The following is a 26360-nucleotide window of genomic DNA, read 5'->3' on the forward strand; positions in this document are numbered from 1 at the left end:
ATCCAGTGTCAAATTTTGTCAATTTGTCAAAACTGTTTTAATATCAACAAATGTATGTAGCAGACTTTGTTGCATCTCTGTTGTTCTTGTAAATAGGAAAACAAAACTCAAATTCTAAAAACATACAAAATTGTGTAAAAAATAAATAAATTCACTACACAATTTGGTTTTATCTTAGCACCTGGGCCATCTCATTCAGTTTACACAGAGGAGATCAAATAATGGGTCTTTATTCAGATGAGTTCCAGGAAGTTGTTTTCTATTAGCATCATATGTTCGCTCTGCTTTAGTATTCTATTGTGAAAATGCACCTCTTCAAATAACTGTAACCTCTCTATTCTTCCTTTTGATGCAGTCCAAAGCTAGGCTTCGTGGGCTTGGCTTTCTCTGCACCTCAACAGGGGCTGGGGCTACAACTTCAGTGGGTGTGGCTGGTCTGAGCCCCTCCCTTTTTAAAAGTTCAAGAAGCTCCGCCTTCTCAAGCTCTGCCCTCTCTAGCTCTTGTCTGCGAGCTCTCTCTGCACCCAGTAAAATGCGGACATCTGACATGACGCGGGACAGCTGGCCCTTTGCACAAACACACACCTGTCAGTGACTTACTGCACACAAAAAGTCTGTTGATGTGAAAAGTATCGTACCTTAAGTTCATCCACTTCATTCCTCAGCAAATTCTCCTTCTGCACCATGTGTCGTCTTTGGGAATCCAAGCGAGATTCCATTTCATGCCTCACCTCTTCGACTTTGCAGTCTAATTCTGCCCTATAATAAAAAAACACACACACACACACATTTCTAACCATACAGCATTTACATGGTCACAATTTTTAGGATTTCAGCAGAATGTTTCTACCTGAGCATGTCCAGCTCAGCTCGTAGTTCTGATACACAGTTGTGTTGGGCCTCCTCATTATTTAGGATTGTGTATCCACAGCCGCTTGCGCAAACTCTACTGCTGTATTCACACACACACAGATGAGCTTCCAGAGAACGCCGTGACACCTGGACTGGGCAGCCTGAACGATTGCAGAGAAACATTAAACTAAACAAACAAAGAAGAAAACCTGGCCCACGGCAAATGTTCATGCACGGAGAAGGATGGCCCTAGTTAAAATGATCTAGCTGGATGACAAATGAGGATTTGTCAAAATTACAAAAATGACTTGATAGTATTGCTAGCATCTGTAAGAATTGGTTGAAAACTACAAAACAATGCTTTTCCATGCATGCCAACATTTTCCAGCAGTGTTTATGAATTTATGACTGCCTTTGTGTGTTTTGTTTAATTATACTCTATGACCAGCTGTTATTGCTACTTGTCTTTGTGAAGGAAATGTAACATTTGATAAAAAATGAAATGTATAGTAATATTTTTTAAATATTAAATCAATTTAAAAAATACATTTAAAATGATAAATCTAAATATTATTTTATCTAAATGATAAATTCATAACAATTTTAAATATACACTACTGTTCAAAAGTTGGGGGTCTGTAAGATTTTTTGAATGTTTTTGAAAGAAGTCTCTTACGCTCACCAAAGCTGCATTTATTTAATCAAAAATACAGCACAAACAGTAATATTGTGAAACTTTATATAATGGTTTCCTTTTTAATATATTTAAAAATGTATTCCTGTTATGACACCAATGCGATCATCCTAATATGCTGATTTGGTACCCAAGAAACATTTAGTATTATTATCAATGTTGAAAACAGCTATGCTACTTAATATTAATGTAGAAACATTTTTTTTAGGGTTCTCCGATGAATAGACAGTTCAAAAGAACAGCATTTCTCTGAAACTGAAATATTTTGTTACATTATACATGCACTTACTTTTGGTCAATTTGATGCATCTTTGATGAATAAAAAAATCCAACCCGAAATCACAGGGTTTTTTTTTTTTTTTTTTTTTTTTTTTTAATTTTACTGTTCTCAAACTTTTGAATGGTAATACAGTATATGCTCGTTTGGAGTTTGCAGCAAGTGTTTATAAATGTATGTCTGTCTTTGAGTTTGCCGTATAAAATATGAAATAATAAAATGATTTGTTTCAAATGATTCTGAATACAAAATTACAAATTAATACAATTTTGAAATGTATAAAGTGGAAAAAATCTTGTTAAAGAAAAAGACACACTGAGTTTGGAAAACACACATAAAACACAGAACACCTACCACAACGGTAACACAAGTACTCGTCACCTGTATATTTAAATACATACACACAAACAAATATTTCCAAGATTAGAGAATGCTGCACTAGGTTTACTGAAACTAATACATCTATTATGTGCAAGAATCTGCCATTGTTAGCTCATTAACTGAACAGATCAATTGTATTAATTTAACCCTGAGATAAAAGTTTCACCTCACTGGCTGCCTGAGGGGGTCCCTCGTTAATAATTAAAAACATGATTACCCAGCAGTAGGCACTCTATCTTGAGGGTACAATACTCATTCATTTGCTGTTACAACTGTGCTTTATATTGTACTGAATGTATAAATTAAGCAGTAGTCATCTTTCCCCATCCAAAAAATGTGGGTACGGATACAAAGATTTAGTAAGATACATATATAGAGTGTATGTATATACTGTATATATTAGGGGTGTAACGGTACACAAAAATCACGGTTCGGTACGTACCTCGGTTTTAAAGTCACGGTTCGGTACGTTTTCGATACAGCAAAAAGAAAGAAATGCCAGAGAAATTTCCTATTTGTTTAAAGAAAAAATATTTTTAAATAAATGTGAGTTTTCCTAGATCTTGAAACTTTCAGGTTTATAAATGGGGGTCATCTTTGAAGGGTGAACAAATAATGTTTTGGTCATCACATTAAAAATAACATTTAAATATATATTTATTTATATAATATTTGAATTTTGAAGTGCTGGTAAAAGATGTGTGAAGTACTTGAAAGCATTTCACCATTCCAGCCAAACTGGTTCCAGTTAGTGTTACTATATTAAATCCATGGTGAATGTTGCTGGTCTGTGGACGTAAAGTTCATTCACGGCACAATGTTTCTCCTGGTTTCCATGACAACGCTGTTTGATCTAATAGAGATCTGCGGTTAATAACGGAGAAATGTGAATGCATCTCACTAGATCTCGCAGCGATGTTATTACCTCAGTGGCGAATTCAAATGTTTGCTTTACCGGATCTCTTAGTGCGGTGTGGTAACAGTGTTGCTTGATCGAGATCAGCTCGCGCTGCACAGATGTTGCTGGTCCGAACTGATAAACGAACCGTGAAGCACATAAGGAGCGCAGTTTCGTTCTGCTTTCATTATGCTTGCCATTTGGATGTTGCGCAACGTTGTGTTGGCCGCGTCAGCACGAATTTTGCCGGCAGGAAAAATGGTCCAAGCAATCGTTCGGTTTGTATGCGTACCGAACCGGAAGCTTCGAACCGAAACGGTTCAATACGAATACATGTACCGTTACACCCCTAGTATATATGTGCTTGTTTATGTGTACCTGCATTACTGCAGTTCAGCAAAGCGTAATCACACTGTTGCTCATGCTGATGAATAGACTCCAGAACACATATGACCTCACAACCTTGTGGCCGGAACACACACCTAAGCTGCAGCCTTGCTAAATCATTCCTCATGTATCTGTAACACACAATCCACATGTATGTCATTTGAATAGGTGAGATGAATGAATAATTAAAATTAATTTCATTTACATTAGTTATCTGAAGTGATTCTGTGCAAATACAGGTGCTCAATTACATCTGTGGTACCTGAATAGTGGGCGTAGATGTGTGATGTCTAAAGGCAAGCGGTCCTCAGGACAGCTGTTATGGTGGATGAGCCATCCATGAATGCAGGTGCTGCAGAAGGCATGTTCACATGGAGCCTGCAGAGGATCTTCTAACACATCCCGACATACACAGCACAGCAGACCCTCGTTTACATAGCCTACAAAGCGTTCCAAATCGTAGCCCATCCTAGAGGACACACACACACACCCCGCAAAATACTTATAATAACTAAAAAGATACCTGATGGTTAAGACGTTATATTGATATACTGTAATGGGGAAAAATATCCCGGCAACCAAAATCGTCCCCTGATGGAAGTTACAACTTTCTACTTAAGGACCATGACAGAAATGTACGATATGAGTAAAAAGTACGATATTTGTCTTTCAAATGTAGTTTAATTAAAGTAAAAAGTTTACAGAAAAAATAATTCTAAAAAAGTAAAGTACAGATACTCAAAAAGTGTACTTAAGTAGGCTACAGGACTCAAGTAAATGTACTTTGTTACGGTCCACCTCTGCAAAAATGTAAGAAAACATTTTATTGTACTTTAAAATAAATAGATATTTGCTAAATGTGGTAAATCTTTGCACACTGAAAGTTAACAATATTTATTAAAATTTCAATTAAAATTATGTAGATGACGTTTACATTTTTAAGGCAAAACATACAGGATATTAATACAAGCTTAAAAGAATAACAAATGAAAATCTTATTATATATATATATATATATATATACACACACACAAACACACACACACACACACACACACACACACATATATATATATATATATATATAAAACATTACCTGACAGAGTGTGTGGTATCTTTTATCCCCCTCTCTCCTTCTCTCAGGTGTGGTTATTGAAGGTGGTCTGGTCAGTTGTCGTAGAAACAGCCAGGTGGCAGCTGTTGGACTGAAACATGAGTGGGTGAGGTTACAACTGTAGAAATTCACTAGGGATCTGAGGTCAGTGTGACATCTTCATTTGTGCTAAATACTAGGAAATAGACCCTTTAATGTGCATAAAATTGTGTGGAATGCAATTTATGAGGCACCTTTGCTAAGCAACTCTCACCTGCACCACAGACCATCTAATGTGCAAGAACACAACAACACACCAGTCAGATCCCTTAGGGAAACCCTCTGGGAGATCTTGTTCATGCTGTGATCAAATGAGACTGAAGCACCTGGCAACCTCACACACAAATACACAGAGAAAGGCACACCGGGACCACATAAAAAAAAAAAATACTTGATTACACAAATATCCTACACATCCAATGGAAAATTTCTAGAATTACGGTCATCCTGTACACATTCCTCAAAAACATCTTAAAACTAAAAGGTGACGACCTGTGCAAGTGTTCCTGCACCTGTCTGGCCACGTGAGGGATCACATCCATGGTGTCAGCTTGTGGCTTGAGCATTTAACGCTAAATGATTGCTTTCGTAAAATGTGGAGCGTCATTTAAATTCATAATCCATTACAGATTCACAGTTGAGGTAATATAATCATGAATTCTTTTATGAAGAAGAGGATGTCTGTGCTGCTGTGTTTTTGTCTGGGCACTCTCACTCTGTTCTTCATGGCTGCTGGGATTACACCGGATTACGCTTTCCCACAATCTGATTGGATTATTTTCTACATGGCTACATTGTAGCCTCACACACTATAAAACATTGGCACAACACAAGCAGATGTGCACATGCATCAGTTAAAACAGTTGAAATAAAAAATGAAATAAAATCAGTCAAGCAACATATATAAATTACTAAATTACTAAAGTCAATGTTCCTTTACATTTTGGCATAACTTTTCCATGATTTCTCCATTACTTTTCCAGTCATTCATAACTTCAAATGTTTTTATTTTTATACTTCATATCAATTGTACTCGCAAAGAACAACAACTAAATAAATATAGCTGCGAGCAGCGATGGCGGGCCCAAGCCGGTGGCACCGCAACCCCGGTTCCTTTAGTTACCTAAATGCACCCGGGTGGCGGTGCCGAAGGCTTTGGCCCTTTTATGATTAAATGTTAAAACGGCTTGCCATACTCTGTCATTTCAACTAGTCACAATTATGTTACAGATATCTTAAATGATAATACAAACTATCCAAGATGTAATTACGAATAGACAGAAAGACGTTGATGATATCTACAATGTTAATTCCGGACAGGCAAACTTAGCTTTTAAATGTTAAAAGGGCTTGCCATACAGGGACGTAGGCTCAGAGAGAGGCTCACCATATTCAAACCAAAATATCTGACTTCCTCTTGGTCCGAGCTAATGACTATGTATTAGAAAGTTGTCCGGCTTGAGGAGTACAATGTATATACCGATTTTTGTAACTGTAGATAAAACTAACAACCCCACTTTTGTCAAAAGGTGGCGCTATTTAGTCCTTGCACTATGCCCGTTTCTGAAACTTTGCACATGTCTACTGGCTAATAAATGTGATGTATCTGTTGAGTTTCAAGCAATTTCAATTTCAATTTGACTGTTGAAAAGAAGTGCGCCGATTAGATACTCAGGATCGGTATCGGCTCTGACACTGCCATCTTTGACGAGGCTGATTCAAATTCTATATTGTGCATATACTATTCTATGTTAGGCACAAAGGCACAAAAACTTTCTAAAGTACCATAAAGTTTTTGTGTACTGTATTATTAGTGTTCTGAAGCTATGTGATATAGAAATTAATATTTAAGTCATTAAATTCAAGAACACAAACTTTTCCCTCTCTGCGCCTGTCAGTCATTCTCCATTCAGCATTCAAACAGCACGTCACATTCGGTTACAGTCAATGATGAAACGATCTTCAAGATGATTGAATGTTAATCCTATTATACTGGATCTTTAAGATAAAGGTCTAAAGGTCTATATTTTCGAATGAAGAAACTTTTTCTTGCTGGACTTTATTGCTGTAACTTAATCGTATTACTTTCTACCGGGTGTCGGACGCTGTCGGTTAGATCACAACACTAGAGTCAGAGCACTATAATTGTTCTTCACGCACACAGTAACTGAAATTTAAAACCTTTAAAAGAAAAGGCTCAATAAACTATTGCATAGATAGATAATGTATAATACACTGTTCATAAATATGTATTTCCTTTGTGCTTTGAACTTTTCAATACGGACTCAATGCGCTGTAACTTCATGTGGCTTCAAGCACATCATTCTCCGCTCGGGATGCACATAAGTGCTTTGTGCTGCACCGTATTGGAGCCGTAATATCATAATGCAGTGACGTAATGACAGATTATTAATTGCCTTTCAATTATATGTTGCTGCGTCATTAAACATCTGTCCTATGCATTTCAAACATGTATAGCAGCCATGGCTATATGTTTTTATGATTTTTGTTATCTTGTTTTTCATGAATGTATTTTTCAAAAATAAGAGCAATGTGTATTATCTATTATTAATATGGTTTATAATAGCATTTTTGTCATAGATTATGACAAAGTAATCATATGATCCACCAGCGAGGAACCAGCAGAACAGAGTGAACATTCTTTCTGTTTAGTTCAATCCTACTTAATAGGAATTTATTTAAAATGCTCGCTCTACTCCACACCATTAATGTCTTGTGCGGACATCCGTATTTCGACTTTCGGTTGTAAGTAAGCGATTTAAAAGCTCCCAAGTCCCAGCGGAGTCACACGTTGATTAACCGGTGGGAATATACACAATAGGCCTACCTGATATTGAACACAAGAGGGCAGTATAGCACTACGTATGACTCCGATTATTATTTTTTTATGAATTTTACTACAATTCTGGCTGTTTTTGAATGTAAACATAATTCTTAAATGAAAAAAAAGGAAAAATTGGGGAAGTTATAATATTTGTATAATTTAATTTAGAAACAAATGATGTATAATTACATTTTTAGAAGATATGAGGCTTTTAGTGTTTACTTTTTTGACATTACTTTAATATTTTGCCATAGTTGCACATGTCTACTGGCTAATAAATGTGATGTATCTGTTGAGTTTCAAGCAATTTCAAGCATGCTAAGAGTCCCAAAAGCATCAAAAAAGAATGTTAAAGTTTGATTCGTTGCCACGGCAACAGTATCAAAGATATCAAAAATTCTTTCACAGGTCTGCATCTGCCGTGTATTTACATTATACAGATGAAGTTTGAAGCAAATCGGTTAAAAATAAGAGAGTGGTTTCAAAGCATTTTGAAAGTGACACACTTCCTGCTGCCAGTTGGTGGCGCTATAACTTTGACTCACAATAGTCACATCCATGTGATCGGTCTCTTACAGCGAAAACACTGCTGAAGTTTCATCAAGATCAGTTAATGTATGCTGAAGTTATAACACACATCCTGTTTCATGTTTCTCGCCATAATTTCGTTTCCTCGCCACGGCCAAACCGTTCGAGATATAAAAAATCCATTGGCACCTTTTCATCCTTAATGTCTTGACTTCACGCTGATCGAGTTTTGTCGAATTTGGTTCAGTGCTCTAGGAGCAATACTTGAAATTCCATTGCATGTGTTTTAAACACAACCCTAAATAGCCGTCTTCCTGTTGGGCTGGGGTAAAAAGTAAGAGTGTGAAGTAGGCTATATATGAAACGATGAGATCTATATGTGTACCGAGTTTCATATTATTACATGCAAGTGTGTTTGATTTATGGACCAAATTTTCAGACCAAGTTTATTGACCAAGTTAATCTGATTAATAAACTAATTATATAAAACTATTGTCAATGCACTACAATTAAACTAGTTATATGCCTTTACTTATAAAAAATAAAAATAAAAACTTATTTAAAAAATACCAGGCTTGAGAAATGTATTTTCTTTATGCAGGTCATACACACAGCAGTGAAATGGTTAAGCCCCCTCCCCCTGCACACTCACACACACACACAGACAGCCAAAGACAGAGACACAGAGACATATAGGCTCAGAGTGACCATATTCAAACAAAAATATCTGAGTTTCTGTGGGTCCTAGCTAATAAGTGTAAATTAGAAAGTTGTCCGACTCGAGGAGTACAATATACATACCAATTTTTGTAACTCTAGTTAAAACTAACAACCCCACTTTTGTCAAAAGGTGGCGCTACTGAGCCCTCACCACGCCCGTTTCTGAAACTTTTCACATGTCTACTGGCTAATAAATGTGATGTGTCTGTCGAGTTTCATGCATTTTGAAGCATGCTAAGGGTCTCAAAAGCATCCTAAAAGCATCCTAAAAGAAGGGTAAAGTTTGATGCGTCGCCACGGCAACAGTTTCAAAGATATCAAGAATCCATTCACAGGTCTACATCTGCCGTATGTTTACATTATACAGATGAAGTTTGAAGCAAATCGGGTAAAAATAAAAGGGTGATTTCAAAGCATTTTGAAAGTGACACACTTCCTGCTGCCAGTTGGTGGCGCTATAACTTTTACTCACAATAGTCACATCCATGTGATCGTCCTCTTACAGCGAGCACACTGCTGAAGTTTCATCAAGATCAGTTAATGTATGCTGAAGTTATAACACACTTCCTGTTTCACGTTTCTCGCCATGATTTCGTTTCCTCGCCACGGACAAACCGTTCGAGATATCAAAAATCCCCTCGCAAACTTTCATCCTCAATGTCTTGACTTCACGCTGACCGAGTTTCGTCGAATGTGGATCAAAGCTCTAGGAGGAGTATTTCAAATACCATTGCGAGCGTTTTACAAACAAACCTCAATAGCCGACTTCCTGTTGGGCTGGGGTAAAAAGTAAGAGCGCGAGGTATAGATGAAACGATGAGATCAACATGTGTACCGAGTTTCATATTATTACATGCAAGCGTGTTTGAGTTATGGACCGAGTGTTCGGACCCCGTTCCAGGGGGCGCTGACGAGCCCCCCTGCCACGCCCAGGTACCAGCTTCAGCCCGGCTCTGATGGCCGCGGGTTCTGACCCGTGTGCAAAGTTTCAAGAGTTTTCGAGCACGTTAAGGGCCCCAAAAGTGCCCAAAAGGTAGTAAAATAATAATTATTATAATAATAGAGAAGAAAAATAATCGCAAGGAAAACAATAGGGCCTTCGCCCTTTCAGGGCTTGGGCCCTAAATATTCTAAAACTGAGCATAAATATATAGATAGATAGATAGATAGATAGATAGATAGATAGATAGATAGATAGATAGATAGATAGATAGATAGATAGATAGATAGATAGATAGATAGATAGATAGATAGATAGATAGATCTTCGTCAACAACCAATCTCTACAGTTAATATGAATCTAAAGCATGAATTATAACAAATTAATGTAAGACAGTAAGGATCTGATTTTCGAAATATGGACTGAATAAAAGACAAAACAGTAAATAAATGTCAGAGATATAACTGTGTACAAAAGTTGCATGGTCAAGCTAGTATAATGTACAGGACTTCAAATAACTAAGGGTTAATGTAGTGTAGGTTGCACTTACTTGCCAGGTTGGTAAGTGATGCTTGACAGGGATAAATTTTTCAGACGTCACCTTTATTTGCTTAATTTACCTTTGCTGGATTGGATCAAATTTTTGCAGGCAATATTTACTGTCAGGTTTCCTTGTCACTCTTCTCTACACTGTTGATTTTTGATCCTAGTAAGCTTCTGCACTCCACCCTCTTTATGTGACGTTACGTTTCGACCAATCACGGCAAAGATACGTCCATTCCGCGGAAGACTCGTTTCGAGGTTGATGATTTTCGAGGGAATTTTTGAAAATAAGAAAAGTGGTTGATAAAACTTGACAGTTGACAGACGAGGAAGAAACACAAAAGGTAAGCGTTGACTGTACTATCTGTCTATTTTTAGTATACTAAATTGAAGTACATATGACAAGTTATTGACACACGACGCTGTTTACTTGGTATCGCTAAGTTACCGACAGCAATAACGTTAGCTACTCGCTAACCTTATAAATTATGTCATTCATTCAATTTTGTCGTTGTTTATTACATTTCTGTTATCCTAAAACTCTATGACATTCTTTCCCTTCTAAAATGGGTCATTTTAGATTATATAGCCCGACCAGCGTCTGATTCTTTGAAAGAATGACTCTTGTGACTAGGTGTTGTGCATAAAACTGTGTCCAGGGGTCGCTGTTCAGCAAATGTTCGCGAAAATTGTATTTTGTCTTTCTTCTTCATTTATTTATTTCTTTCACCAGATATTTTTTTAGATCAAAATTTGTAGCTGGGGACCTCTGGTTGAGTTTATATGGAATTGCCTCACTAAGAATTTTAAATTTAAAAGGATAAATGCACCTTCTAAATCCCAACACAGTTCTGTGTTAAAATATGTCAGTTTTGTCTGTTAAAATATGTTTTTGTTTTGTCTCAAGATGCGTAGGAATGTTTTTTTCCAGGGCATGTTTATTAAAGATAGTTAAATGCCCTAATTGAACTAAGGCCTAATCTTGTTTTAATCTAATTCCTGTTGTTTTAATCTAATACCGGGCCCATATGTTTTTATTTCAGTTATGCTTTTTCTTTTGATGCCACAAAGCACCTTCACTGATTACCTAGTATCCCTAATTTTATATTTTTATGAAATGCAGATTCTTATATGATATGAATAACAAAACTTATATAAAAATAAGCTTATTTTTAGTTCTTATAGCTTTTTGAAAAGGATTATAGCCAATTAATGGTAGGTAGGTACATGTCAAAGTTCAAACAACTTTTGTTAAAATTGATAAAAATAGAAAGTAGAGGAGCTGACACATCACACAAGTCACTTTAAACATTATTAAGCCTATCAGACAATCAGAAAAGGTTATACAAAACAGCAAGCACTACTGTAAAACATCTACTCATAACAAAACCATAGAAGTAACATATTAGCAGACAAGTGTCATGACATCTAGCTTGTCTATTGTACGTGGTGTTTCTCTAAGACATTAAACATTTTTTAATAGCACTTTTTGCTTGCTTGGCTCTGCACTAATGTAATGTCTGCCGAACAATTCCTGAACAACGCCCCCTGGACACAGTTTTCGGTAGTTCACCGATTTCAGCACAACACCTGTTATTTTTATTGAATCAAAAACGCTGAAATGCAATTTATTTGCTTTCGTCACGTCGGACTGTATGAATGAATTATGAACCGTTACTTTATGTTATATTTAAGGTTCACAAGACTTAAATAGTGTAGACACTGACTGGTTGTTTATGACAACAAAGATAAAGAGATACACATATGAGATTAGTTGCAATCAGTTGTGTTTTATACAATTTAAAGGATGAAATGTTAACACATTGTTTGTTTTTGTTTTATTTTGTCTATAGTTATTGGACTGCATTTATGCCACCCCGAAAATGTCTGTGCAAACACACAATGAATAAATCAATTTAAATACATGTTGGTTTTATCTCTGCTAAAAAGTTTAATCTGAAATGATCTAATAATCATTGAGAACAAAGTGCTGGGGTAGTGAATTCAGTATAAACTGCATTTCTTTATTTCAAAATATTTCTTCCTCAAAAGTACTTAAAGAATTATGATTAAATTACAGAAGAAAGTAAACCATCCCTTTAACTTGACCTTTGAGGTTTCATGGTTTTATGGTGTGGTGCTTTAGCTAAAGTGGTATGCATGTCTTCATTGATAGAATGCGTAGATCTGGAGCTCCGAGTCAGATCTGTGGCAATGCTACTAAGAAACCCAGGTTTATGGCACCGGGGCCAGCGAGGAATGATGGATCATCTTTATCGGGTCCCCGACCAGAACCATCACTACCGTCACCATCATCACCCACGCCTGCTTTGGGAAATGTGCTGCTAAATAAGGTTGAATGAATAAAAAACAAGAGAATGATTAAAAAATGGTCATGCAATGTTTCTGATTATGTACATAATTTATATGTGACTGATAATATCTCAATATGCTGCTATTCATATAGTCAGTTCAGGTTAATTGTGTAGTGCAATTGTGCAGTTATATATAACATTGTGAATGAAAAGGTGCATTTTGCTTTATCAGTGTTAGGGTTTGTTTTTTATTGCCCTGTGTTTTAAAAGTTACTTTTCCCTGCAGGTCCAGAGGTGTTTGAGTAGTAAAGATTCTCCAGCTGTCTCTAATGCTCCATTGGGCAGTAAGGCTTTGGCCAGGGTCCTGAGTGCTATTCCTCAGGAGGAATATAAGGAAAACAGCCTCGGGTCTTCATCTGAGTGTCTTGAACCTGAACAATCAGCAGATAAAAACAGCTCCTCAATACAGCCGAACACTCTTGCAAACTGCACAAGTGATGGTAAGATACAGCACTGTCATATTCATATATTGTGTGAATGTGAAAGAGAGAGAGAGATTGAAAGGATTAAATATCTATCATGAATACATATCTATTGTTCAATAAATGTCAATCAGATTTTTTTTCCGTCTAGTTAGGGTTTAATTAAAGGCTTTTTCACATGGTAATATAATAACAATGTGTAATGCATTACTTAAACTTTAAACTTGGACTCAAAGAACAAACTCTTTTTTTTAAATAGATTAAAAAGACAAAATATTTTGATGAGCGTTCTCAAGCGTTGCATGGACGATCGTAATGATAGCAAATGCTTTATATGCGTCTGTTTCGTGTGTTCTTGCAATCCTTTATCACGTCGATATTCTAGAATATTCTATTTTCTACTATAAAATTGCGATTCAGAAAGAGGAAATGCACTTGTTCACTTTTTAAAGCTTAAACCAAAACTAGTACAGCATGGCTTCTCTATTTCCCTCCTTTAACTTGGGCTTTGAGTGAAACTAACCAATCCGTGCACACGATCCGCTTGATTGACAGGCGCAGTGTGAGTGTGATAGTAATCGTGCCGCGCACAGATTAAGGCAGAGCTTTCCTGCATACTGAATAAACTCTAGTATTTGTGTGTCAGCTCGGGAAATATAGCAACTGGTGTCTTAAAAGCAGTTCTATCTCACACAAACAGTGTGCACATAATGCGCGAGCTCATTAGGCGGCAGTTTAGTGTTTCTCTTTGCCGTTTCAGCAGTCGCGCGGACTGGCTCTATGCTGTCCAAACACGGACTTGACGCGGTTAAAGTACACACGCTCTAAAACACGCCTTCAGTCGATTCCCTCTAATAATGAAACGCATGTCGCTGTTTTCAGCGGCATAAGAGAGCCCCGCTGTGTTTCTAGTCTAATGTAGTCGGGTGTGTTATGTAGGTCAGGCCAGGCTTAAGCAGCTTTACTGAACCTGCGTCAGCTTAAGCTAAAAGGAATTCCAGCAAAGCCCTCCCCGGGTAGGCGTGGGCCTAATCGAGGCTGGCCTAGTTAAGCCTGATTCTTTTTCTTACTAGCCAGTTTGTGCATGTGTGTGTTGTTTAAGTGAGACGAGCAGTACAGCAGTCTGCTCACACGAGTGAGTAGAGAAAGACAGACACACAGCACAGCACAGCACAGGGAAAAGAGGAGAAGGAGATCAAACCTAGAGCATTGAGACCAGCCTAAAAGCAGGATGTCTACCTTATTCATGACAAACAGCATGGTCGGCAAAGCCCGCTCCTCCAACTTCACCCTATCTGAGAAACTGGATCTTCTGCGGCTGGTTCAGCCTCACATACGCATTCTGGAGGAGCACACCAACAAACATGCCGTGATTGTGGATAAAAACCGGTGCTGGGACAGCATAGCAGAACGCTATAATAGTTTAGGAGGCGAGAGACCCCCCAGAACGGCACAGGGTCTTCGGACCCTCTATAAGCGTCTTAAAGAAAGTGCCAAGCAGGAAGTTCTGCATCGAAGCCACGCCCAGCCCGAGTACCGGGGCCGCATCTCGGAGCCCACCAAGCACATCATGGAAATGATACCACAGCTGTTTCACGTAGGGGACAAGGAGCCGAGCGCACTCCATAGGTAAGATTGAGCATACAGATACACACAAAAATGAAATTCGCACATTATCTGGTGCTTCTACATTTCAAAAACATATAGAAAATTTAAACCAATAACAAGTTTTTGCAAGTAAATGCATTAAAGCATATTCTCAAGATAGCCTACCTATAGGATTCTAATCGGCTGAATTTGGCTATTAAATGTTGATTACAGCTTCTTTGGATATCTTCACATACATTTTCCCCAGGTTTTTACTTTGGCTGCTGTTAATCGTCACACTCAGCCAATTAGAGTTTAGCAATATTGTTAGACTCATTTTGAGACATGTAAACAGCTTCTTTGCTAGTTTTGTATTGTCTTAACGGATCAAGGCACACACTGCAGTCACACACTCGCTGTCTTTTCACTCTGTCCTGTGCCAGAGGTAAGCTGCAGTACTGAGGGGATTTGGATGTCATTAACTGTATTTTCGATGCTGCTTTAATGCCAGGTTGGCCACAGTGTGCAGAGCAGTTACTTTGCACTGGCATCTCCACGTCTCCTCTATATCTTAGGCTTTCTTTTGTGTTGGCAAAACAACAGGTCTTTCTTTTGAGACCACAAGTCCAATCCAGCTGAGAGCTGTGGATGAACATGATCTGATTCTTTTGAATCCGCTAGCTGAATCAGATGATTGATATGTTATTGGTTTAAAAGAGAATTTTCCTCAAAATTCTTTTAAGCTCTTGTCAGCACATTTTTATAAATCATGTTCAAAATTCTATTTTATGATTTCTTTTATGAATCATGTGTATGTGTCTGTGCTAGGCTTCAGTTCAAGAGGAATTCTCCAGGAGAGCAGCCGGGCAGCAGCCTGTCCCTCCCAGCGTTGTCGGACTTTTCGCATGTTTCAGTTGTGAGGGTGGAGACGGAGGATGTGAAACCGCCTCCTGATATCCACTTGATTACCTCCCATGGTTCACCTGTCACCATCGCCACCCCGAGCAGTCAGGCCCACCCCGGACAGAACGAGAGGGACAGTGAAGTAGTGGAAGAGGAGGACGACGAGGAGGAATTAGCCTCTCACGTTTACGCAGCCTCTCTCTCTCCGTGCCCCTCCTCCGTACACCTGCCGCCCTCACCATCGACCCTCGGCATCAGGAGGAGCGCGTATCTTAGGGGGGGGGCAGCGTTCAAAAATCCAATTTTTGAGGCAGAAGCTTTGCAAATGATGAGAGAGGAGCATGAACTTCTACTGGCTAATCACAGAAAGCTTGGACTATATCTAGAGGAGAAGAGGGAGGGTCTTAAGAGGAAGCAACAGTTGGAGGAGGACCTTCTCCGGTCAAGGGTCAAAGTGGAGAAATTGAGGGCGGCCAGACTACGCCAAGGTTTGCCATTGGTGTGACGCGTACGGTGTCGGATCGGAAAGTGTATCACAAAGGGAACTTGTTAGTTATATGAGGTCAAAATGAGCAGACTTGATTTGTGTAGTTATTTCTTGTTTTGTACAGTTTTTGTACTCAATCGACATTTGTACAGGGATTGATTTTGATATTTGTTGTAATGTGTGAATGCCCAGATTGAAGAAGAAAATGTCTTTATTTTGTATGTATTCGCTAATAAATTCATAATTGCTTAAATCTCTGTTTAAGCCTGTCCTTTTATCTTTCCTTTGGCACACAGGAAGTGTAACATAGCAATAGCCATGAATGAGAAACTTCTCAGTCGAGGTGTTTGTGTCGACTTCATTTGGGTGTTTATTTACAGTATAATGCAGTTATTTAAAATGGATATGGAAAGATGTGCACATCATCAGAGCGGAGATTTTATTGTGAGGGGTAGAGAAAGTTAATGTTTAGATGTGTGACAGATTTGTGAGATATGTCAGATAATAAACCTGTAATATTAAATAAAAAAAATAAGTATTGTCAATTTTGATTTCATGCTGATTGCTGACTTTAGGCTGATGTGAAATCCTTGCAAATGAACATGTAAATTATTTTTATATGCCACCGTTTCTCACCTGACCTGCAACAGTTCTGCATATGCCATTGTCATAGAACATTGTCTATGATGTAAGCTATTTCTATGATGTGGTTTTATTGCTGATCCTTTATTTGTTTATTTTAAAGCACGCTACTATAGTGTAATGTGGTGTAAGGCGTCATCAAGGAAGCATAAGCGCTGGGAAGGCGATGCTGTGCTAGTTGCCAGAGGGCGGACTGTTATCCTCAAAGACATGGAGGGGCGGGACATTGGACGAGGTTAGCCTATCACAGCACATTCTGGCAGTACTTTTGGATTTGATTTTTTTACATAAACACATATTTTAATTTAGGGATGCACAAAATATTTTTAATAGGTCAATATTGGAGTTTTTTTTTTTCCTGTATCTGTTGACATTGTATATTTGTGCATGTTATGCTCATGTCCCCTTTTATTGTCATCTAATACTTTTCAAGTTTTTTTTTTTAATTACTAATTTAACAAATAATAATTTAACAAATTTTTAGCAAATCTCTTAATATCCATTTGTCTCATTGTGCATTATAATTTACCAAAATTCACCTTTAAAGCATTAAAACGGTTGATTTACGTTTTTTGATTATTTTTTATTTAAACAAAATTACTATTGGCCATTTATTGGATATTGGTCATATGATAATAATTATTTAGCCTGTGTAGATGTGTGTTTTGAATCCATGTTTTTTCTGTTAGGTTCAGGCTACAAGGCATCAGAGCTGGAGAGCTTGTGTGAGGGTCAGTCTCTTATGGTGGGAGGGAAACAGATCGAGGTCATGGGGATCATATCCAATGAGGACTACGCCAAAGGCCGTTGTTTCCAAGATGCTGTTGTTGAGACTTGTGCAGAAAAGGTCTTGAAGGCTCCTGTATATCACCCAGTGTCCAAATCCTTTACCAAACCAGCGCTCAAGGGAGGTGCACTTACAGATTCTGAACCTGACAAGCCGATCTGTAAACCCAGACATAACCCTAACACACCAGGTACAGCACATGCTCAGCAGATACTGCATTTATCTGCTTTACAATTATTCATGTAATTGGAAAAATGATTCTTTTATATCCTTATAGTGATTGATAAATTGAATATTAATATTTAAACCGAATATTCTGTCACACTGCAAGTCCATTTAAAATAAAAAGTAACAGAGACAAAAATGTGATTAAAAATGTTTAAAACTTCCAGTTACATTACTTGGCATATGCATTTGCCCTTGAAGATTATGGCTTGGTTTCATAGACAGGGCTTAGATTAAGCCAGGATTAGGCCTTAGTTCAATTAGGACATTTAAGTAGCTTTTATAAACATACCTCAGAAAAAAACATTACTGATGTACATTTTGAGACAAAACAATGGCACTGACGTATTTTAAGAAGTCAGTGCGAGTTGCTTTCAGTTAAAACAGCAAGGCTCAAGCCTTGTATGCATATTCATTTTTACTATTACGTTTTAATCTAAAGTCTTGTTGGTCTTTTAAAAAATATCCACATTTGTCCTGCTTTGTCCCTATAGGCGCCCTCGTAATGCCACGACCGACAACTGATCACCAGTGGGTGTATAATAAATCCGGTTCTCCACTGGTGGATGTGGTCATCGACCCCCACTTGACCAATCATCTTCGGCCACATCAGAGAGAGGGCGTGGTCTTCCTTTATGAATGCTTAATGGGAATGAGGTAAATAAGAGTTTATCTGTAGTTGCGGTGTTCTTACATATGCAATTTTTTACACATGTATGTTTGTGTGTTGCAGACTTGCTGGCCGCTTTGGGGCTATTTTGGCAGATGAGATGGGACTGGGGAAGACACTGCAGTGTGTTTGTGTTCTGTGGACACTACTGAGACAAGGCCCCTATGGTGGGCGGCCTGTACTGAAGAGGGCAGTTGTGGTTTGTCCTGGAAGTTTGGTTAAGAACTGGGCTGCTGAGTTCAATAAGTGGCTGGGCAGGGAGAGGATTAGTGTTTACACTGTGGACCAGGTGTGTATGTGTGGCTGTTTGTGTCATTTAGATGGATGACTATAAGAGGATTAACAGTGTATGTTGTCTCTGTAGGATCACCGCGTGGAGGACTTCACCTCCTCTCCTCTTTGCTCCGTCATGGTGATCAGTTATGAGATGTTTCTGCGCTCTGTGGACCGATTGAAAGAGCTGGATTTTGGAGTGCTCATCTGTGACGAGGGTCATCGCCTTAAAAACAGCAACATCAAAACGACCAACGCACTCACAGCGCTCTCATGTGACCGCCGTCTTATATTAACAGGTTTTCTATTTAAAACAAACACACTTTTATTAATGTAGTATTATAACATTTGTAATTGTTCAAAACAACTAGAATTATTCATTTAACAGGAACTCCAGTGCAGAATGATCTGCAGGAGTTTTATTCCATCGTAGAGTTTGTAAATCCAGGAATTCTGGGAACATCTGCTGCCTACAGGAAGATTTATGAAGAGCCCATTCTCAGATCTCGCCAGCCCACCTGCACCGAGGTTAAAAGATATTTTGTTCATGTTATGTATGATATATATATTGTTACTACAGTGCATTTGTGGTAAATGTTGTTCATTGAACTTCATCAAAGAATCATGAAAAAGTATCACTATTTCCACATAAATATAAGGCAGCACAACTGTTTTCAAAATTGTTTAACTAGAATTTAAAAAAGAAATGTTACCGGAGCTCCTTTTATAAAATATATTAGAATTGCTTCGTAAAGGGATACTTCACCTTCACCTGATACTTCAAAAGATGAATTTGTATTTAAAACGAGTCATTTATGTAGAAGAAATGTGAAATTATTTTTGAATTTGGAGCTTTCTAGACTGAGAAAATCCTGAAAATGTATTTTTGGCTGATGTGGATGAAAGACAACAACTCCCAGAATGCACTTGTTTCGCTGCCCTAGGAGGGCGCACCTACCGGTCCGGTAGGTGACAGAGCGCAGCATTTAAACAAGTCTAGGCATAATATAGTGAGTCTTCGTGCCGAGTCTGCCCGGGATTTTGATATCGCCCAAAATGTCCGGGATTTGGCTTTTGCGTTCTACAGTCGCAATTCATTATGTTTACTGTGGCGAGAAGGACGAGGCTAGGGCCGCGGGAGAACGACGCGAGGCCAGTGGCGTGATTACTGACCCACCGGTCTCGTATCTCTCACGGAGGAGCGGGATTTTTCTAGCAATGTTAAAACGCACATCAACAGATCAGCTGTTTAGCGTTCATGTATTCAATACTACATTTTTGGCTGACGAAATTTCAGTAATTAAAAAAAAAAAAAAAAAAAGATTTAGAATTTAGGCATCACAACATTTATAATTAATGTTTTCAACATTATAATTAATGTAAAAATAAAGATAATGAGCATTTACAATTAAATATCTAATACTGACTGTCTGATACTAATAGATAAAAAAAAGTCTCTTCAACATTCTTGAGCAAATCTCCTTGTTCCCACAACTGTGTCTGTAATCATCAGCTGGTGTGGTATGTTGTTTATTGAACTGTGTTTTAGGAAGAGCGATGTATTGGAGAGGAGCGTGCCGCTGAGCTCTTTCGTCTAACAGGTGTGTTTACGTTACGGCGCACTCAGGAGATCATTAATCAGTATTTATCCGAACGGATTGAGTGGACCGTATTCTGCAAACCCACTGAGCTCCAGCTGCGTCTGTATGGAGTCCTTCTGGCCTCACGGCCCATCAGAGCCTGCCTCTCTGGTGCCAGCACACACACTTACACACACAGCCCACACCTTGCATGCATTAACGCCCTCAAGAAACTCTGCAACCACCCTGGGCTGCTCTACAACACTCTACAGGTACAATAGGTGCTAGTATTTTTCTCTGTCATGTTCTTTATCTAAATTTTGCTGCTTTTTAATTATGTTTTGTGGTATTTGCTTCAGGCAAAATCAGATGATATGATGGAGGATGGAATTATGGAACTCTTTCCTGAGGGATATTCCACTGGTGCCTTCAGCACTGCAGACTCTGGGAAACTTCTGGTGTTAACAGACCTGCTGGCAGCGATACAGCATGTCAATCGAACAGACAGGTACCACATAGAGTCCATTAGAGACAACTTATTTTTAAAGATTTACTCCTAGGTTTTCATATCAAAAAATGACTAAAACAACAAATCTGATGTTTCTGATAATCTGATCTCAGTCATATCAGTGACTTTGTACAAAATATATTTTGGCACCAACAATTTAAGGTTACATTACAACAAAGACATTTTGGTGGTCAAACTGGGTTTTCTTACATAATATATTATATAAAAAACAAATTATAATATAATATTTGTAAATAATCATTGTTTTGATTTGCTTTTATGTTTTATGTTTTAATAAAGTGCTTAAGCACTCAAAACTATAATATAATAGATGTACTTTCATGTTTTTTAATTTTTAAAGTGATTGAGCACTCAAAATACATTATACTGTATTTCATGGTTATCGTATTCAATTCTATCTTTTCCACACATTTTTTTTCTGACTATTTTGTATGGTCTTGGGTGTATATTGCTACTGTGACATGGACATTTCTTGATGGAGGTTAAAAAGTATTTTCTTATCTTCAAAACTGTTAAAGTAAACTTAGTAACCTGATTGACTTGCAAGTCACTTTTGTTAAAGGGACAGTTCACTTTGAAATTAATTTTTGATATGTTTGATATGTGACAAGAACGGTTTGACCTAAGAATATCAAAATTGAAAATACTGTGGAAACAAAGACACCTACATCTTGGATGCCCTTGAGGTAAGCTAAAACAAAAGAGACTTGCAAGTCAATCAGGTTACCAAGTTTACTTTACCAGTTTTGAAGATAAGAAAATACTACGAGAAATGTCCATGTCACAGTAGCAATATACACTCAAGAACATACAAAATAGTCAGAAAAAAATGTGTGGAAAAGACAGAATTGAATATGATAACCATGAAATACAGTATAATGTATTTTGAGTGCTCAAGCACTTTACAAATGAAAAAACATGAAAGTACATCTATTATATTATAGTTTTGAGTGCTTAAGCACTTTATTAAAAAAAAAAAACATTAAAAGGAAATCAAAACAATGATTATTTACAAATATTATATTATAATTTGTTTTTTTATATATAATATATTATGTAAGAAAACCCAGTTTGACCACCGTCTTTGTTGTGACTGAGTGCAAAAAAAGTGCCCATTAAATTGATGTGTGTAGTGTGAGACTCATGTGCATTTTTGTCTCGCTCTATTTCTCTACTCAGGGCTGTTTTGGTGTCCAACTACACACAGACTCTTGACTTGCTGCAGGATGTCTGTGATCAAATAGGCTATAAATGGTGTCGGCTTGATGGCCAGACACCTGTTGCCCAGAGACAACGAATTGTTGATTCCTTCAACAGCCCGCACTCACCCAACTTCCTGATGCTACTCAGCTCCAAGGCTGGAGGAGTGGGGCTAAACCTCATAGGTGCCTCTCATCTTGTTTTATACGATATGGACTGGAACCCTGCCAATGATATACAGGTCAGTGGACTTCCACATTACACTTAGCCATCTAACAATAAATCACTATATATAAAGCAGTATTACACGAATATAATGCAATTCATTGTTTTGAGAGCAGTTAGAAACGTTTGTTGTAAATCCACATGCTTGTGTTAGTTGCACCTTTAATAAAGACCACAAGGTGGCAGTGAATACAAAAAAAATCCTTTCATTTTCCTATTTTGTAAATCATCTCATTCTCTCTCAAGTATTTGTGTGTGAATGCGTGTCACAATTATTTTGTTTTACTGCCATGACAAATGCTTTCTGTGAGCTCTCGTTTTGTAAGACTCAATCATCTAATTATTATTGATATTCATCTGTCAGGCCATGGCACGTGTGTGGCGTGATGGACAGAAGAAAACAGTTCACATCTACAGATTTCTGACAACAGGTAACCAAAACATTTGTAAATTACCCAGAAAATTATTATCATCTCAGTATCGAGTCTGTTGATTGATAAATTAAGCTGTTTCTTTTGACTGTGCAATTATTAGAAGTACTTGACCTGAAACATCTCACTGGTTTTCATCAATCATAACACACACAAAAAAAGATTGTATTTGTTTATGGGTTTGCACATGATTTTGGCCTGCAGTAAATCAGGACCTTAAAGTGTGTGTCTCTTGTAGGTTCAATAGAAGAGAAGATCTATCAGAGGCAGGTGAGTAAACAGGGGCTTTCTGGGACAGTGGTGGACCTGACCAAAAAAGCGGATCATATTAGCTTTTCTTCTGAGGAGCTACGAGACCTTTTCAGTTTTGACCCTAATACAACCTGCCTCACACATGACCTACTGGGCTGCCAGTGCACCGGAGATGGAAAAACAGCAGGTAAATAAATGCAAACAAATCAATTAAATTAAATTAAACAGAATTAAATAAAGTAGGAACTAGATGATTCCCTATTAGGGCTTTCAATCAATTAAAAATGTTATCATTAATTGTAATATACTAATTAATGCACAATCAGTCACATATATCAATATTTTCTGAAAAAATAGATTGTTCAAAGCCTTTACATATACATACCATTCAAAGGTTTGGGATCATTTAGTTGAGCATTTTGCTCAAAAGTGACAGTAAAGACATTTATAATGTTAGAGTTCTTTTTAAAATAACTTTCTATTTATTAAAGTATCCTGAAAAAAGGTATAATAGTTACCACAAAAAATTGTATTGCTGTTGAAATTCAATTTTGAATCTTATCTATATACACTCCCCTAAAGGATTATTAGGAACACCTGTTCAATTTCTCATTAATGCAATTATCTAATCAACCAATCACATGGCAGTTGCTACAATGCATTTAGGTTGTGGTCCTGGTCAAGAAAGGTGATTTAAGCCATTTTGAGCGTGGCATGGTTGTTGGTGCCAGACGGCAGGTCTGAGTATATAATAATCTGCTTAATTACTGGGATTTTCAGGCACTGGTGTGTCTTCTGCTGCTGTTGGCCACATGCTTCAAGGCTCGATGTGTTGTGTGTTCAGAGATGCTCTTCTGCAGACCTTGGTTGTAATGCATGGTTATTTGATTTTTTGTTGCCTTTCAATCAGCTTGAACCAGCCTGGCCATTCTCCTCTGACCTCTGGCACCAACAAAGCATTTTTGCCCACAGAACTGCCACTCACTGGATATTTTCACTCCCTCTTTTTCAGACCACTCTTTGTAAACCCTAGAGATGGTTTTTGTGCGTGAAAATCCTAGTAGATCAGCATTTTCTGAAACACTCAGGCCGCCCGTCTGGCACCAACAACCATGCCATGTTCAAAGTCACTTAAATCACTTTTCTTCCCCATTCTGATGCTCAGTTTGAACTTCAGCAGATTTTCTTGACCTACATTCTGTGTGTGTGTGTGTGTGTGTGTGTGTGTGTGTGGGTATGTGTGTGTGTGTGTATGTATGAGTGTGTGTATATATTTCATTAATTTGCATATATTTGTGCCAGGTTTTGTGAAGGAGATAAACGAGGAGACCGGAAGGGCATGTCAGCTGGGTCGCCATGCTGACAGCACAGTGCCATTACCGCAACGAGTTAGCATGTCTGAGCTCATGCAATGGAGCCATTTTTCGGGAGCTGTTCAATCATTTCATGATATTTACCTAAACCATGCCCGTAACCACATCACATATGCCTTTCAAAGCACAACTTCTAAATCCCAAACAGTCTAAACTCTTCCTCTTCTCAAAGAAAATTTAATCCAAACCCACTGCCCTCATGCTGTGTAAATATTCCTGTGTGTTTGAACAATACATTTTCTCCTTTTAATAAATCTTTTACCATTCTTCTTATTTTTCGGTTGTCTGCACAAGCAAGTGTGTTTGTCCATTTAGGAAACCTGCTGATAGATTAATAACATAATCAGAAATGGGACCAAGGCATCTGTCAGACAAATATATTCTCACATTTGCTCTGGTTTCATAGACAGGGCTTAGATTAAGACAGGATTAGTCTTTAGTTTAATAATAAGGACATTTAAGTAGCTTTTATAAATAAAACAGTGGCACTGACACATTTTAAAATATGCCAGTGCCTACTTTTCAGTTAAAACAGCTTAAACATTTTTTCACGTTTTTTTTAAAGCTTTTAAGCAAGTAATGTGTCCAGTATAATTCCATTCCAGTTTCCACCTATATCCTCTAGTCTAGTTTATTACATTATTTCCCCCTTTTTCACCATAGTTTTTACAATGTGGATGGGTTATATTAAATCAAATGTTTCCCAAAAAAGGCTTGTTCCTCCTCAATAGGAGAACCTTTGAACATGATGCTGTGCTGGATTACATTGGTTACACAGATGGTTCATTTAATGCTGCTTCCGTCTAAATCCGTCCATTGTCACCATTAGGAACAGAAACAATGTCTACGGAAATCAGAAATGACAGAGCAATCACGAAAGCAGTGAGGGACAACAGTCACCAGCAGGAGATGAGCTAGTCTCCGTGACTCATTAACCAAACTAACCTGGGTGCACGTTTGCTGGTGTTGTTTATTGACAATGTTTCAGGGTTTAAATGGGGCTTTGATAAATCATTCTGCTGTGATGTAACGCGTGAGTCAGTTGTAGTCTTTCTGTGTGCGTCTATATCTTTGGTGGAGAGTATGACTGTTGAAGATGGCGTGTTAGTCAGACCCTTGTGTATAAGCAGCCTCTTGAGATCCTGACACTGTCCAGGCTGTGATGATGAGATCCCAGCAACTGTTACCAGAGTAACAATACAATGTTAATTGGGTCTGTAGGGACGTGAGTACAGTGTATGTTCCTCAGCCAAGCTTTTACTGTAAGTACTGTTAGCTGTGCAGATCGTCCCACAGGGAAGGACTCAACCGTCACCTGACAAAGTAAAGACGTGTGCTCAGAACAGTTATGTTGATGAGGATGTAATGGGGCATTTCCGGTGCATACTGTACGTAACAAAGCTTTTTACTTATGCTTGGAAAATGGCTTCGGCAATTCACATTAATGCAATAGCGTACATGTAATTATGAATGACAAAAAACTACAAACCGACCTTGGTAGGCGATTTTTTGGAGAGGCTAGCAATAGCAAAAGCTATAGCTTTGAAAGCATGAGATTACACCTTCCCTTCAGAGTGTCTTCAAAGCCATGCCTCCTTCAAAACACGTAAACGCGCACAGCAGAGTTTGCAAAGTGTCACAAGGTGAGAGACGCCGTTAAACTATCTCGGGTCTCAAAGCACATAACATTAATGAACATAAAGTGCATTGACTTGTATCACCTGACTGTTGCAGATTCATTAAGGTGTTGATAGTGTTGCCATTGAAACGCATAAATTCGGAATGGCGTGATCTCTTGGTTGAATTAATAGAACAATATTTTTGCAGTAAAGTCAAGTAGATTCTATATTTTTTACATTTTGAGTGTATTTGTTGATTTCATGTTATAAAAAGATGCAGCAAAGCGTGATGTCATAGTACGACCGTTGCTGTGTCTGAAGAAATGTTGCATGCTTGAATCTATTGTTACCATGGCTTGCATGAATCGCTCTGTTGATGTTTGAGCAGAGTGCGCAGAGTTACATAGGTTGACTGGCAGGTAGGACATCGCACCGGTCCAAATGCAATGATGGGACGAACATTTTATGGTACGACTTCCATGGATTATGTAGGATTATGTGGTGTATATAGGCCTATGTGAGGAATTGGAAGCAAGCAGAATACGGGTGTTTCTAAAGCAAA

At 37.9% G+C, this 26360-nt stretch overlaps 3 protein-coding genes across 5 annotated transcripts; 2 read left to right on the forward strand and 1 right to left on the reverse strand.

Annotated features, from left to right (window-relative positions):
- Positions 1 to 13: 13 nt before the first annotated feature.
- rnf41l (ring finger protein 41, like) lies at positions 14 to 10390 on the reverse strand. Of its 3 annotated transcripts, XM_039679446.2 has the most exons (9): positions 10226 to 10390; positions 4857 to 4976; positions 4586 to 4694; positions 3752 to 3958; positions 3481 to 3620; positions 2178 to 2204; positions 851 to 1013; positions 639 to 759; positions 14 to 567 (listed from the first exon to the last, which is right to left on the reverse strand). In XM_039679446.2, exons 4-9 carry the CDS (start codon positions 3955 to 3957, stop codon positions 316 to 318), a joined length of 909 nt encoding a protein of 302 aa, XP_039535380.2. In that variant the 5' UTR covers position 3958; positions 4586 to 4694; positions 4857 to 4976; positions 10226 to 10390; the 3' UTR covers positions 14 to 315. The 3 variants fall into 3 exon arrangements, with proteins under 3 accessions (XP_039535380.2, XP_039535383.2, XP_039535384.2); XM_039679449.2 differs by lacking the exon at positions 4857 to 4976; XM_039679450.2 differs by lacking the exon at positions 2178 to 2204 and having other exon boundaries at positions 10226 to 10389.
- A 21-nt stretch (positions 10391 to 10411) lies between these two features.
- On the forward strand, positions 10412 to 24452 carry rad54b (RAD54 homolog B). Its single transcript, XM_039679444.2, has 15 exons — positions 10412 to 10562; positions 12395 to 12572; positions 12820 to 13033; positions 16738 to 16869; positions 17324 to 17611; positions 18141 to 18303; positions 18380 to 18605; positions 18681 to 18888; positions 18978 to 19117; positions 20139 to 20441; positions 20529 to 20677; positions 21878 to 22139; positions 22488 to 22554; positions 22793 to 22993; positions 24109 to 24452. The coding sequence occupies exons 2-15, from the start codon at positions 12396 to 12398 to the stop codon at positions 24330 to 24332; spliced, it is 2754 nt and encodes a 917-aa protein (XP_039535378.2). The 5' UTR covers positions 10412 to 10562; position 12395; the 3' UTR covers positions 24333 to 24452.
- Positions 13046 to 16454, forward strand: LOC120484340 (fibrinogen silencer binding protein). The gene is made up of 2 exons (XM_039679445.2): positions 13046 to 14644; positions 15431 to 16454. Exons 1-2 carry the CDS (start codon positions 14247 to 14249, stop codon positions 16008 to 16010), a joined length of 978 nt encoding a protein of 325 aa, XP_039535379.2. The 5' UTR covers positions 13046 to 14246; the 3' UTR covers positions 16011 to 16454.
- Positions 24453 to 26360: the final 1908 nt, after the last annotated feature.

This window comes from Pimephales promelas, chromosome 12, assembly GCF_988280905.1.
Source record: "Pimephales promelas chromosome 12, fPimPro1.hap1.1, whole genome shotgun sequence".
NCBI classification, from domain to species: Eukaryota; Metazoa; Chordata; class Actinopteri; order Cypriniformes; family Leuciscidae; genus Pimephales; species Pimephales promelas.